The 16,163-nt window shown below is 41.6% G+C and overlaps 1 protein-coding gene across 1 annotated transcript; it reads right to left on the reverse strand.

Moving 5' to 3' along the window:
* Positions 1–263: 263 nt before the first annotated feature.
* LOC307130685 (hepatic lectin-like) lies at positions 264–5,618 on the reverse strand. Its single transcript, XM_079823801.1, has 5 exons — positions 5,366–5,618; positions 5,123–5,242; positions 1,156–1,289; positions 981–1,087; positions 264–829 (listed from the first exon to the last, which is right to left on the reverse strand). The coding sequence occupies exons 1-5, from the start codon at positions 5,520–5,522 to the stop codon at positions 700–702; spliced, it is 648 nt and encodes a 215-aa protein (XP_079679927.1). The 5' UTR covers positions 5,523–5,618; the 3' UTR covers positions 264–699.
* Positions 5,619–16,163: the final 10,545 nt, after the last annotated feature.

Genomic DNA, 16,163 nt, shown 5'->3' on the forward strand with positions numbered 1-16,163 from the left:
GTGAGCAGATTCTCCACACGCTTTCAAAACAGATCCTCACATTTACTGACGGTAGCTGAAGCTCATTAAATATGCAAATCTTATCCAATCCTAGCCGTGGGCGTTTACTTCCAAGTCTTCAGTGCAGCACGCCAATCGAAACCAAGCGTTTATTTAGAGAGCCTCAAAACCAAGGCAGAAAATAGCCTATTACTTCTTCATTATAATGTTTCTGAATGTAAAAACCACGCAAACATCATAAGTTGACCTCAGACAACAGTATTAAAAAATAAAAAAAAGCCAGTTCATGACCCCTTTAAATTTATTTTGTAAGAGAGTGAAGCTTTTGATATGTGAAAAACCTTGCTTCATTAGTAAATTTGTTGATTTTTTTCCCACTCATATCTAGATTATAATTTATTTTCTTTATTAAATTTTATTTTAAAAAACAGTAGAAATGTGATCTGACAAAAGGGCAAATATTACAAATCTGACATCCCTGTTTATTACATAAGGACAATTTGAGAAATATTACAGAATTTATAACAGAACAAATATAATAGATTTTTCATTTGTTTATGACCATTATTGAAATGAGCATCAAATATCCATTAAAATAATAACAATAAAAAAGTCACTTCTTATTGTTTTTCACAATACAACAAATCAATTTGGTTACTGCGTTGCTGATGTACAGATCTGATGCTTTGACTGCTTTGTTTAAAAATCCAAATCCTTCTCACAAATCCATACAAACGTGTGATCACATGGATAATCAGACCATTTAAAATGAGATACAGCACAGAACTCATTTCCCACTCTGTTATTGGGTTCGTCGTGCTTCCAAAACCTACAACAACAAAACAGCCTGTGTTTATGTGTCATAATATATGTGGCTCAAGTGACTAAATAGATTTACTTTGGATGTTACTTCATGAAACTGTTTTGATTTTGCTTGTTTACATTATCTATAATTTTTCATGATTGGACAAGCTGCTCACCCAAAGGTAATGTTGCTGCGATCAACCCACTTCCAGACTCCCTCTTCATTGATTTTATCCAGACCAATCCAGACAATGTTTGCACTGGTAACCATTGTAACAAATTCCTATAGGATGAAATATCATTTAGACCATACATATTTATCAGCACAAACATTCACATACTCTCACTGACCTGTTCCTCTCTGTTGTTTATGATGATCAGATGCGCTCCTCTCTGCTCACAGTCCTGTCTGCTGTCAGTCCAGTTCTTCCACTCAGAGGAAATGTAGTAGGAACTCAAGTTGTACGTTATCCATTTAGGGTTCTCTGTAAATGTTAGATATTTATGGCCAGATTTACTTACAGCTTGCAAACCCTCTTTTGCCGTTAAAAACTACAACCCCAAATCAGAAAAAGTTGGGACAGTATGGAAAACGCAAATAAATAAAAAAAGAAGTGATTTCTAAATTTACTTCGACTTGTATTTCATTGCAGACAATATGAACACAAAATATTTCATGTTTTGTCTGGTCAACTTCATGTCATTTGTAAATATGCATCCTTTCCTGTCATTCAGACCTGCAACACATTTCAAAAAAAGTTGGGACAGGAGCAATTTAGGGCTAGTAATGAGGTAAAATGGTTAAATAATGATGTGATTTGAAACAGGTGATGTCAACAGGTGATTGTAATTATGATTTGGTACAAAAGCAGCATCCAAGAAAGGTCTAATCTTTTAGGAGCAAAGATGGGCCGAGGATCGCCAGTTTGCCAACAAATACGTGAGAAAATTACTGAAATGTTTAAAAACAATGCTCCTCAAAGAAAGATAGGAAGAGATTTGGATATTTCACATTCAACAGTGCATAACATAATTAAAAGATTCAAGGAATCTGGAGGAATTTCAGTGCGTAAAGGACAAGGGCGCAAGCCTAAGCTGAACAACCGTGATCTCCGATCCCTCAGGCGGCACTGCATCAAGAATCGTCATTCAACTTGCACTTCTGTGAAGGCACCATTAATGCTGAAAAGTACATAGAGATTTTGGAGCATAATATGCTACCTTCAAGAAGACATCTTTTTCAGGGACGTCCATGCATATTTTAACAAGACAATGCAAAACCACATTCTGCACACATTACAAAGTCCTGGCTGCGGAGGAAGAGGGTACGGGTACTTGACTGGCCTGCCTGCAGTCCCGACCTGTCTCCAATAGAGAATGTGTAGCGCATTTTGAAGCGCAAAATGCGACAACGAAGACCCTGTACTGTTGCCCACCTTAAGACTTATTTGCAGGAAGAATGGGACAAAATTACACCTGAAACACTTCATCACTTGGTGTCTTCAGTCCCTAAACGTCTTTTAAGTGTTGTGAAAAGGAATGGCAACATTACAAAGTGGTAAATACTTTACTGTCCCGACTTTTTTTTAAATGTGTTGCAGGTCTGAATGACAGGAAAGGATGCATATTTACAAATGACATGAAGTTGACCAGACAAAACATGAAATATTTTTTGTTCATATTGTCTGCAATGAAATACAAGTCAAAGTAAATTTAGAATTTAGATTAATTTTTTTTTTGCGTTTTCCATACTGTCCTAAAGAGAAATTAGCGCTGAAGAGACATGATCAGGGTTTATTTTTGCGGCTCATCTTATTGTAGTTTCCCTTTCAGACGCAAAATTTATGGGAGGAGAGTGTTTAAGGTGATTTACAAAGTTTTGCGCTCATCTATTTACTGGTGTTTGCACGTCTTAAACCAAATGCTAACTTGTAGATTGCTTTGGAAATGATCCGACTACATCTGTGTTCTTTAATTTGTGTTTTAATATCACGCGCAGAACTGTCCACTCCCATCGGCAATTTTTTTGGAATTACGCTCTCACGCTAATTTGCCGTTTAGTAAATCTGCTGTCTCTGTTGGACATCTAACAAGGCATGTCCCAACATACATAACCTTTCGCTACCTTTGATATCCCACAATCCTGTGTGGTTGATTCTGTGACAGTTACACAACACAAAAAAAAAATCGCTGCACAAACCATACGTCGAAACCTGGCAAGTCTGGTATCGTTGGACTCGGCAACGATTCAGGAGTCTAAGGAGACTCCCATGAAAATATTTCAAACACACCCAAAGTTATAAGCATTTGGAAAAAAATGATAATATTCAAATATTTTAAAAGATATTGCAATTTATGACAAAATTCAAAATGGCGGTCATGTGGTCTGTCTGATCCTGGCATATCCGGTATCCATGGACTCAGCATGACACGAGGAATCCATAGACACCAATATTATGATTATACAAACTGTTCAGAAGTTATGAGCAGAAATAGCCATTTTACATATCTCATGACCTGTTGGTGGCGCTGTTCCCAACTTTGGCATGGAGCCTCAGATCATGGGTCTGATTAAGTGTACCAATTTTCGTTTCGATTGAACAAAGTTTGGCCGAGATACAGACTCTGAACCAATTTTGGGTCGACCTCGTTAAGTTCGCGACATCATAACTTATTTTTTTACCAGTAGGACAAAAAATTCTGTTCAGTCCATCTCTGCCAAGTTTTGTAAGAATTTGACTAATTTTGAAGTAGGAGTAGCAAAAAAACTGAATACTGTACTTTTAAAAATGGCTTCTACTGTAATGATCAGAGTTTGGATGTAAGATAATTAATAAGATCAGCATGATGAGAGGAATCAGGTGTACTAAGTTTCATTTCTCTATATCAAATGGGTCAAAACTTATAACAGTTTAAATGTAGAATTTTTGAACTGGTGGTGGCGCTATGGAGTTGGTCTTTTAACAATTGATGAACACCTCTACAATTCTGCCAAATTTCATAATTTTCCTACTTATGGTTTTGGAGTTATAGACATTTAAATAAAAAAAAAAACATGTGAAAAATTACAGACACCTGACTTTGATTGGATTTTACTATCAATATTTTGACATATGGGTTCACGACCGTGGCTATCGACCTGTGTTCCTTCTGACGCTGGTTTCGTCTTGATCGGACTAGCGATTTCAAAGATATCAGCTAATGTTTTATAAGCGCTTAATTACAACGCTGCACAAACCATATGCCGAAACATGGCAAGTCTGCATTTGGAAAAAGAAAATCCACTAGGTGGTGCTGTTTTGAAACTTCTCAGGCTCCTTCAGGGCATCGTGCTGATGACCCATACCGAATTTCGTAACAATCCGTTCATGTGTTCATAAAATACAGCATTTTATCACATAATTCAAAATGTCCGACAGCCAAAATGGCCAATATGGTAAAATTGGATATCCGTCGACTCGACATGACGTCCCGAAACACTGCATGTTGCCTCAGGTCATGCTCGTGATGACATGTACCAAGTTTGGTTTGAATGCAACAAAGTGTTGCGGAGATATAGCCTTATGTGTATTTTTGCAATCGCTACGTAAAATTGTGCGCGTTTTTTGGGAAAATTAAAAATGGCGGGAAATTTATAATGATGTGATCAAATCGGCATTAACTCAGGAATCAGAGGAAAAAATATTTTTGTTTCTAGCCCTTATGGTTCAAAAGTTATTAGCATAAACATGTGTGAAAGTCTGTACAGGTGGTGGCGCTAGAGGGATTGAGTTAGAGACTCCAAAATTGGTGTATTTAATGTTGGGACTGTCCTCTATCAGAATGTCAAATCGCTACAACTTTCTCGCAAACGGTTCTATGGGCTGCCATAGACTTCAATGGCGGAAGAATAATAATACGGGAACGGATACAATAGGTGGCTAAGCACTTTCAGTGCTTGGCCCTTAATTAAGATGGTATCTAAAGTTACGGTTGGTGATGAGTGTGTGTATAAATGTGTATAAATCAGCAAAACTCTATTTAGTTCTGCCTCAGAAGTCTGTCTGAAATCATTTAGGGAAGTACATTCATGTGCAGATGCTGCCTGCAAAGTCATTTCCTGATAGGGCAGCAAAGCAAGACGTCGCCTGCTTAGGCTCTGTTTTCAGTTAACATTATTTTTGTAAGAGTTTTTAAATTTGTTTAGAAAAAAAAGACTATGCAGATTTCAAGCTTGTGTAATTAATCCAAAATGATTACCGTGGAGTTTTGCCAAGTCCTTCCTTAACATTTCTCTCTCTTCTGTCAAGTTTTTACTCAGATTTAGCCAGTAGTTTACCTTTCTCTTCTTTTGTGAGCTTTATACACAGTACTGTGACGGCCACCAGCAGAAGAACACACAACAGCCCCAAACACACCACGCTGGCCCTGAGGCTTCTTTCATTCTCCGAATCACTTCCTAAAAATACAATGATAATATCTCAGCCCAGCTTCTTCCATTTACCACAGCACAGAGATATAGGAGACAAAGAAAGTATATAAGAAAGGTAAAATGATACAATCAGATGTGTATTGATCTTACTCGTTTGTTTTCTCCATTCCTCTTCGGGAAGGTTTAAGTCCTCGAACTCATGTGGTAGATCTATAGTATCGGTACTAACAAATGTAACCTTGGTCATCACATCGCTATCTTGTCTAGCCATCTTCAAATATACCTTCCTGCATCCATCATCTTCCATCACATGCACTTGGAGATGTCATTCACCATGTAGAAAACGTGAACAAGTGAAAGATTTCAGCTCAGATTCTACAGAGCATTTGATTGGACAGAAAATCTGATGAGTAGATTTAATGCAGATGTCAGCAAAATCACTGACCCATTTTGGCAGAAGTGAGAAAGTTTTGTGAATGTTGTCATTTTTTTGGAGCACACTAGCTTATACAGTAGATAACAGTAAGACTTATATATTTAATACTAAAAGTCTACAAAAATCACATTTTGATTTCATGATGACGTTAAGGCCTACAAAAATAAGCCCTTTTTGGCTTACATAAACAAGAAAAACAGAGGAAGGAAAAATATTTTTCTTTTTTTTCTCATCCTGGGGTTTTCTGGTGTGGTGTGGGTAATTTCAGCATGACTAAAGGCCAAAGTATACTTCACTTTTTACGTGTACACGAGGGTTGTTCAGTGCATGTTGCGCTAATTTCGTCATCAGAAGAGTACGCATGTACTGAAAGTGCACCGCCAGATTATTGTAATTTTATGTGCAGGTCACACATGCGCATTTTATTTGCATTTGCATTGGTTGTAACTCATGGCCAGTGATGCCAGTAACGCATTACTTACTGACTTCCAGTAATGAGTAATCTAACGCGTTACTATTTCCAAACCAGTAATCAGATTAAAGTAATTTATCCAAGTCACTGTGCGTTACAATTTTTTCTATTATACTATTTTCCTTGGTAAAAATATATATTTTTGCTTTCTTCTTGCGTCTCGGGGAGAGTATTTATGTTAAGTGAAGTCAAGAAAGACTGTCTTTATTACATGTTTTATTAAAGGAAATATTTTTTAATTTCAACGTAAAATGTCAGGAGACACATTGTTGACGTTACTGTTAAAAATGCACTTCCAATAAAGTGAGTGTTGGCAAAAACGGTTGTCATTTCTATGTTGTCGGCAGCTGCTGAATGTAACTAATAAAGTAACTTGTAATCTAACTTAGTTACTTTTAAAATCAAGTAATCTGTAAAGTAACTAAGTTACTTTTTAAAGCAGTAATCAGCAATCAGATTACTTTTTCAAAGTAACTGTGGCAACGCTGCTCGTGGCAAGAAACAAAACTTTGCATGCGTCAAACATAATGTCTGAATGGCCAGAGCGTGCTCTGGAGTGACTGTGGCCCTCAAGAGGTTTGAGTCTAAAATCGTCCCCAGGAACGATACACGTTGGCTGGGGGACAATGAGCTCTTTGCTAAATTGACCCTGAGATCCAAGCACTCTTAAGTGGTTGAGAATAACGGATCTGTGGAATATCAGTTCCGCCTCCGACTGGGCAATCGACGTGCAGTATTCACTGCGTGATTGAATAAAGGCTTCAGAATCGGAGACAGAGGAGTTTTCCCTGTAGCGTCTTGTCTAATTTATATTAACCCTCTGGTGCTCTTCGTTTAGGGGTTGCATTGGTCGTCTTCCCGGTCATAAGTGACCGGACACCTAAAAATTAAACTTCCTCCACCCCAGTAAAACCAATGCAATTTATTTTTCTTCAATAATATTTTTTCTTTTTAATTTTGTATTTTGAGATGATTTGATGGTATTTTTTTTATATTTATGCAATAATTATGGTCTATTTTTGCCATTGAAAATGATAATTTTTTTAATTTTTTTGTAATTTTTTTTATTATTGCAGTATTTCAGGTTTAACCCTTAAATGCATGACTGTTTTGCCAAACATTCTTACATATTCGGGTCTTTAGCGACCCGGATCTATATCTAACATGGATAGATCTAAACCTGTCACGATAATATATAAAACTCCTGACATTTGAGTAACAATTACAGAAGAATAAAATAAAACGTATTTCGTTACCTTTTGGAGCTTGGAAGGGTTCAGATGTTTTATACCATCATCACTGTCCTCGTCAGAACTCATTTCCACACATTCAGCATTCAAACACATTCAGCATTTCCCTCATATTCGCGATCTCACGCATATCCTCAAAACTCATTTTCAACGTCTTCAAAACAAATATTTTGATCACTGACAGCTTCCTTCACCAGATCCATCCTCAAGTGACAGTGACACTAATATTTGATTGCGTTCAGGATTGTCTCTGTAGTAAATCGCTGAGCCATTTCAAGTTTTGCAGATTATATATATATTATTGTTTCGTTTCTGTCTGAGGTAAATATGAGTGAAACGTCACTTCAACATTGTGTATCAGACATTGCCACCTTGTGGAATAAAGGTGAATTGCACTCATTTCGTCATTATAGATTTATTTATTATTGTGCAGATAAAAAAATGCGTACAATCTTACACACCTCGGGTCGTTAGCGACCCTATACAATTTTGACAAAAAACTAGTGGAAAAACAGGCATTCAATTATAATTGTATTATTTTTTTCTTGTTATATTGTTTAAAAAGGATTGACTGAGGAATACTAAGAAGGTTGATGTCTAACTTTAAAAAATGAATGAGGAGGAGGGTAGTGAATGACGTCTCGGGTCGCTAAAGACCCGGGGTATGCATTTAAGGGTTAAATAGAGACTAGGCCTTCAAAATAAATTTTTTTGAAGGCAGATTAGCGCCCTCTTTTGGAATTATTTAAGAAATCATGCAACAATGTGTGTAATCACTAGAGGTCTCAATGGAGAGGCTTGAGAATTCACTAGTTCTGTTTTGAACACATTTAATTATTTTTTTTCATGGATTTGAATATATATTTAAAAAATCTCAAATACTATTTATTATAAAGTTTTAGATATTCTTTTTTTGTTAGAAATATAGATTTTTTTCTGTGAATTTGTTTTTGCAGATTTCCCATTCATTTCCTATGGTGTCATTTTTGACCGAAGAGCACAAGCATGCTTAGCATGCTCGAATCATGCCCTCAATTTGTATGTGTGTTAACATACCTAATGCTAGAAAAATCACCAAGTTTCATATTTTTCCGATGAAGCTGTGATTTAAAAAAATTCAAAATGTGGTTCATAGGCTCAGTTTCATAGGGGTGTGTGTGTGTGTGTGTGTGTGTGTGTGTGTGTGTGTGTGTGTGTGTGTGTGTGTGTGTGTGTGTGTGTGTGTGTGTGTGTGTGTGTGTGTGTGTGTGTGTGTGTGTGAGAGAGAATGAGTGGATGTGTCAATATCACACTCTTGATGTTTTAGTGTCACCCCTTTACTGCTGTGTACTTTTTACTGTACTGAGAACCACCGATTAGCATGCTCGAATCATGACCCCAATTTTTTGTGTGTTTGCATAACTAATGCTAGAAAAGTCACCAAGTTTCATTTCATTCCGATGAACCTGTGATTTTTAAAATTTCGAAACAGAAAATTTTCCGCTCAGAAATGACCGAAGAGCACTAGAGGGTTAATAAGATGAACGACGCAGTACTCATATAGAAATGTAAGGGAACGTCTAAGGTTACATATGTAACCTCTGTTCCCTGAGAACAGGGAACGAGCGCTGCGTGTAGCTGACGCTATGGGGAACGCCCTCGGCGTGACTGGTGTCTGAAGCTACTATCGAATCACGGCAAAGTCTTTGACGGACGTCAGCCCATGACGTCATCATCGTGTGACCTAGAAGTATAAAAGGCACATCTTCTCGTCTGAAGGGACTGTATGGCAGATAGGCCCTGAAGCATGGCAACGCGACGCAGCGCTCGTTCCCTGTTCTCAGGGAACAGAGGTTACATACGTAACCTTAGACGTTCCCTGTCGAAAGGGAACTCTCGCTGCGTCTAGCTGACGCTATGGGGAACGATATACCAACTCCGCCATGCTGAGGGGAGTGTCTGCCCATTGGCAGTGACAACTGTCAACACAAGTAATTCCATAGAAAAACCTGAGCGACTCCCCCTCAGGTCACACTGGGCTGACAGTGACAGCACTCCCTACGGTCATAGCCCAAGCTATGCAACTAAGCGGAACCCTAACGCACTGCGTGGGGTTCCATCCAGACAGCTCGAAGGCCCGGGACCACTACTTCCACCGAAGGGGTCCCTTTAAGGGAATGTGGCTAGAGGACCCGAAGGAACCCCAGCCAGTCACTACTCGGGAAACCAGTTCTCCCGAGTGCCACCAGGGAGGCCTGACCTGGTGCCCTAAGTGTTATGGACACTTCGGTTTAGCCAACCCTGTCTGTTCAAAAACAGAGCCTCTGGATGGTGCCCAGGGGGCATCCAAACTAAGGGACTGAAAAACTGGCAGTCCTACTTAGCCCGGAACTCAGAGACGGGTTATCCAAGAGAGCAATACTCAGCGTAGCGCTTTAGAACCCTTGCTAGCGAGGGGAGTCTGCCTGCTCAAATCAAGGATCTACCAGGTGCTTGTGTTTCAAAGCAGTAGGGAGGCTGAAAGGGCCTAAGGACTGATCTAACAGGGAGGCCTCATGAGAGGCCTACGACCGTCTGACCAGGCTCAGGCGGCTGAGCACTCATAGACGACCCTCATTGAGGGGAGCAGCTGAGCCTGCCTGGCGAGTAACCTCCAGCTGTAGGCCCAACTACCACAAGTTCTCACAGAGAACTGGTAATCAAAGTGCCTAGCTCAGGAACTTCACCTTCAAGGAGGCCCTGTGGGCCTACTACTTGATAGCGGGTATTCCAGGGAGGCCTATAGAGGCCTACTACCTAACCGCAAGCCATGCTGGAAACCCAAGCATCCTGGCTCGGGACTCCGTCCTCAGGGAGGCCTAGTGAGGCCTACTACCTGACAGCAATACCGCCAATTTTCAGAGCATTCAAGCTCACTTCCAGGGAGGCCTAGGGAGGCCTACCACCTGCCAGCGAAGCATGGTCCTGCTGAGGTTACCCTTGTTTTCTCAAGGAGGCCTAATGGAGGCCTACTACTTGACAGTCAAGCTACGCAGGCTAGTCGAGCATCCTGTTTAAGGAACTCGTCCTCAAGGGAGGCCTATTAAGGCCTACTACCTGATAACCAGCCTTTAGGGAGGCCTGGAGAGGTCTACTACCTGTTTGCAATACGTGCTAACTGTTTCAAATGACTGGGTCCCAGGAACGCCTTAGGGAGGCCTGATGGGGCCTACTACCTCGTTCGAGTGACCACAATCTGGGAGCTCACCCTCCGGGAAGCCTATTGAGGCCTACTACTCGACAGTCAAGCTACGCAGGCTTTTCGAGCATCCTGATTAAGGAACTCGCCCTCAAGGGAGGCCTATTAAGGCCTACTACCTGATAACCAGCCTTTAGGGAGGCCTGGAGAGGCCTGCTACCTGTTTGCAATTTGTGCTAACTGTTTCAAATGACTGGGTCCCAGGAACGACTTAGGGAGGCCTGATGGGGCCTACTACCTTGTTCGAGTGACCACAATCTGGGAGCTCACCCTCCGGGAGGCCTATTGAGGCCTACTACTCGACAGTCAAGCTACGCAGGCTATTCGAGCATCCTGATTTAAGGAACTCGCCCTCAAGGGAGGCCTATTGAGGCCTACTACCTGATAACCAGCCTTTAGGGAGGCCTGGAGAGGCCTGCTACCTGTTTGCAATGCGTGCTAACTGTTTCAGATGACTGGATCCCAGGAACACCTTAGGGAGGCCTGATGGGGCCTACTACCTTGTTCGAGTCAGGGAGGCCTATTAAGGCCTAGAATTAACAGCAGGCCCTCAGGGAGGCCTGATGAGGCCTACAACCTGCCTCTGGTAGTGATCACAACCTGAGAGCTCACCCTCAGGGAGGCCTAGTAAGGCCTTGCAACTAACAGCGGGCCTTCGGGGAGGCCTGATGAGGCCTACAACCTGATAGCCTCCAGGCTAGCTGTCCTGATGCGCACATCGGTACATACCTCCAGTGAGGCCTGGTTGAGGCCTTCCAACTGAAAAGCGCCTTGTTCAAGAGGCCTACTGAGGCCTACAATTGACAGCCGACCTTCAGGAGAGCGTATTTACCCCTTTTTAACCTGATAGCCAGCTAGGCTAGTAGTACCTTGATGCTTAAGCATTGGCACCTGCCTTACTAGAGGCCTGATAAGGCCTACCACTGTCACCGTACTCTTGAAAACGGTGCAATCCTTCCTGCTAACTGGGACAGACATATTTGAAAAATGTGGGTTGTAGTAATATTAGACCCTACGGCTCGTCTTCATGGAGGCCTGCTGAGGCCTAACACATGATAGCTACCCATTACTATGGGGACCCGTTCCAGGGAGGCTTGTAAAAGCCTACAAGCTGTACGAGTTTCGCAAAAACGAGAAATAACTGCCAGACAAACAAACTGACTGCTACTTAAACCAACGACTCTCAATGAGAGGAGGCCTCCGATCTAAGTGGTGCACAACCAAAGGTGACGGTGCCTCAGCAACGCGCCTCCTTCATCCACATCCCAACTGACGCCGCAGCGCTCAGTCGTAACAGAGACAAACTAATCCAACCTGCAGTGACTTAGGGAACCGAAGACACATGGTAACCCTAAGCGGTAGACAAACACTACATTCTATCAGAAAAGTGTGCTGCCGCCTAGTAATCCGCAACATTCCAAAGAAAAGAGCGGCGGCCTAAACACTACTCTCAATATGAGAGGAGGCCCATCTTCTGATAACCATGCGCGGTGGCCTACCTGGCGCCATCTTGACCAACCAGGGAAAGCCAACACACGCTCACCTAAACAGCCCAGAGTCTGGCGCTGTGCTAAGCCAACTAAACAGGGGAAAGACAGTTCTCTCTGATGAATACCCAACTCTATACAGGAACCTGGGGTCTGTAAGAAATACATATTTTTAGTGTAATACACAAAAAATGACCACTCTTACCTGCGGCATGTTGAGCGAAGACTCAGTGTGCAGTTCTCACCACCATGTTCTACCGCCCTTGAATGCCTGAAAGGGGCGTTCTCACTGAGCAAGTCCGGGCGGGCCATCAGAACATAGTTCTACTATCATGGGCCCGCCTCAGGCCTGATGTAAGAAGCGCCTGGGTAAAAAATCATAAAAAGACATTATAAAGGAAAAAGGAGAGGGCTAGGATGTAACCGCCCCCTCAAGGGAAGTGATCCATCATCAACGCCCTCCGTGAAAGCGTCTGTCCTGGATCACCTCCCTCAGATCCTTTTTCCCCGCGGGAATCCCGTCTCCTCTGTGCCCCGCCCCTCCATGGGGGTGGGGGGGGGGGCACGAGAGGAGACGCTAGCCCTCTGGTCCTGCCTACGGTCCTCAGACCGTGAAGGACCAGGTCCCGCCTGCCTGGGTGGGGGCGCGGATCTCAGCGGTATGCATGTCTTAAATGCCGCTGAGCACGCTTTTGCCTCCCTGAACCTTCCAACCACCGCCTCAACGGAGGTGCCGAAAAGTTCAGTAGGCGAAACCGGCGAATCGAGGAGAAAGCCCTTCTCTTTCTCCCCGATATCAGCCAGGCTCAGCCACAGATGCCTCTCCGTGACCACCATAGCCGCCATAGAGCGGCCAAAAGCAGCAACAGTCTGCTTGGTGGCCCGGAGAGAAAGATCTGTGGTGCGGAGCAGCTCAGCAACCGCCTCAGGGGACAGCCCGGCCCCCTGGTCGAGATCCTCCAGCAGGTCCGCCTGGTACGCCTAAAAACAAAACACCGCCATGGTGTGAAAAGCAGCACCAGCCTGACCTGCTGCCGTGTATGCCCCTGCCATTAAAGCACAACGTGATTTAGAGAGGCAGAGTTTGAGCTCTCAGTGTTGATGCCCACGAAATGCGAGAAAAGTTCGCAAACTTTCCTCGCCAGTCGGTAGCCTCAACACATATCCACATTCCCCTATCCCCTCGACATCAGCGAAGTTAAAACACTGATGCTGATGAATATTGGGTCGAATATGGATTCTTCCATGCCCTCTCGATCTCTGTAAGAAGATCAAGAAGGAATGGAAGGCTCATCTGAGCTGATGGTTTATGGCCAAGGAGAAATCGATCGTGCAATCTACCATGAGCGATCTCTCCTCTAACGCGCCAACATGGCAGCCCCAGCCTGCCTGCAGCGTGTTCCATAACATTCATCAGCTCAGCATACACGGTCAAGGTGGCTGAGAGGATTCATACCACTCTCACCAGCCATCCCTAAGAGCACTTGCTGATTAGTCTCGTTAGCCGCCAGATCGTCGCGACGATCGGCGAGCTGCATCTGAGAACCCATGATGTATGCCAACGCTCAGCCTCCGCGTGAGCGGGACAGCATCATCCAGTCCCAGATGCCAAACTCTCTTCCCTCAAGAAAAAAGCCAGACTAGAGTGGAGCGATCTCAGATTGAAAACCGCTCACACTCACACACAAACAACTTCAAATGAACTTGACTGTGCATGCTCTTGATCCCAGGCAGTAAATACACACTCGTGTGTATTATTAAATTAATTTGTTTTACCTTAACTCGTATAGCAGTTCAAACAGACAGTCCCTTCAGACGAGAAGATGTGTATGTGTTGGCACGGCGCCCTTTTATACTTCCGGGTCGCACGATGATGACGTCATGGGCTGATGTCGGTCAAAGACTTTGCCGTGATTCGATAGTAGCTTCAGACACCAGTCACGCCGAGGGCGTTCCCCATAGCGTCAGCTAGACGCAAGGGAACTTCTATAACCTCATGGAAGTGAGTCTCCCACCTCTGGCTGACATGTGTCGTGGAAATTTGAACTCTTTTAGTGGTGAGATTGTAATGAAAACCAAACCCACTTGTCTTCAAAGTATTTTATTCTTGCAAAAAGGCCATTCACATACAGACAAACCTCGCCCAGTGCAGGCGGCCTAATATAGACCACTCACCCCCACCCTGCTGTTTTCCTGTTATGTTAATAAAACTGAAGATCTAGGCCTTAGACAGAGGAGCCACTTCTAAGAAACAGCAGGATGTAGACATGTAACACCTTTTGATGCAAACACACTTTCAGCTGACATTTGAAATAGCACACATTCATTTTCCACCTAGATCAGATGTTTGCTGTCATGCAAGTACATACATAATATAAAGTAAATACATTTTGCATAAAGAAAATTTATTTCCAATACAGCTTCTAGAAAAACATTCCCATAAACACACTCCTAATATAAAGGAAATTTCAGCAATAATAAAGTATATCCTGACAGAATCTGTTCTGAGAGGAGGGTTTCTGATTTTGACCTCAAATCAAGTTATATTAATGATTTTTTTTTAAGTTAGGGGGACATTTCAATATAATAAAGTATATTCTGACAGAATCTGTTCTGAGAGGACGGTTTCTGACAGGAAAATGTATTTTCTGAAGTGATTTTGACCTCAAATCAAGGTATATTGATGAATTTTAAAAGGTTAGGGCGACATTTTAATATAATAAAATATATTCTGACAGAATATGTTCTCAGAGGAGGGTTTCTGACAGAAAAATGTATTTACTGAAGTGATTTTGACCTCAAATCAAGTTATATTAATGTTTTTTTTTTTTTTTTTAAAGTTAGGGGGAAATATCAATATAATAAAGTATATTCTGACAGAATCTGTTCTGAGAGGAGGGTTTCTGACAGAAAAAATTATTTTCTGAAGTGATTTTGACCTCAAATCAAGTTATATTAATGATTTTTTTTTTTTTTTTTAAAGTTATGTGGAAATCTCAGCATAATAAAATATATCCTGACAGAATCTGTTCTGAGAGGAGGGTTTCTGACAGGAAAATGTGTTTTCTGAAGTGATTTTGACCTCATAAGTTATATTAATGATTTTTTTAAAGTTAGGGGGAAATTTCAATATAATAAAATATATTCTGACAGAATCTGTTCTGAGAGGAGGATTTCAGACAGGAAAATGTGTTTTCTGAAGTGATTTTGACCTCAAAACAAGTTATAATAATGATTTTTAAAAGGTTAGGGTGACATTTTAATATAATAAAGTATATTCTGACAGTTACTGAGAGGAGGGTTTCTGACAGGAAAATGTGTTTTCTGAAGTGATTTTGACCTCAAATCCAGTTATATTAATGAATTTTAAAAGGTTAAGGGGAAATTTCAATATAATAAAATATATTCTGACAGAATCTGTTCTGAGAGGAGGATTTCAGACAGGAAAATGTGTTGTTTGCTGTCATGCAAGTACATACATAATATAAAGTAAATACATTTTGCATAAAGAAAATTTATTTCCAATACAGCTTCTAGAAAAACATTCCCATAAACACACTCCTAATATAAAGGAAATTTCAGCAATAATAAAGTATATCCTGACAGAATCTGTTCTGAGAGGAGGATTTCAGACAGGAAAATGTGTTTTCTGAAGTGATTTTGACCTCAAAACAAGTTATAATAATGATTTTTACAAGGTTAGGGCGACATTTTAATATAATAAAGTATATTCTGACAGAACTGAGAGGAGGGTTTCTGACAGGAACATTTATTTTCTGAAGTGATTTTGACCTCAAATCCAGTTATATTAATTAATTTTAAAAGGTTAGGGCGACATTTTAATATAATAAAGTATATTCTGACAGAATCTGTTCTGAGAGGAGGGTTTCCCAGCCAACATTGGCATGTGGGCCCCATGTGGGTTTTTGATGGGCTGTCACTTGGGCCCTACATGGGCAACCCAAGTGGGGCCCATAGAATTTTGTCCATCGGCTCCACATGGGCCCCATGTGTGTTAGCCCATAGGGGCACATGATGGGTCCATAGTGGGCTCTAAGTGGGGCCCATTTGTGTGTTCATTATAGG

This window comes from Gobio gobio (assembly GCF_949357685.1).
Source record: "Gobio gobio genome assembly, chromosome: 1".
Taxonomy (NCBI): Eukaryota; Metazoa; Chordata; class Actinopteri; order Cypriniformes; family Gobionidae; genus Gobio; species Gobio gobio.

What these genes read in the sequence shown, in the direction of transcription:
- LOC307130685 (XM_079823801.1), bottom strand. Translation starts at nt 5,522, where the DNA reads ATGGAAGATGATGGATGCAGGAAGGTATATTTGAAGATGGCTAGACAA. An exon ending in TAAACAACAGAGAGGAACAG is followed by an intron (nt 1,088 to 1,155) that starts GTCAGTGAGAGT and finishes TTCATCCTATAG; the next exon opens with GAATTTGTTACAATGGTTAC. An exon ending in CGCAGCAACATTACCTTTGG is followed by an intron (nt 830 to 980) that starts GTGAGCAGCTTG and finishes TTGTTGTTGTAG; the next exon opens with GTTTTGGAAGCACGACGAAC.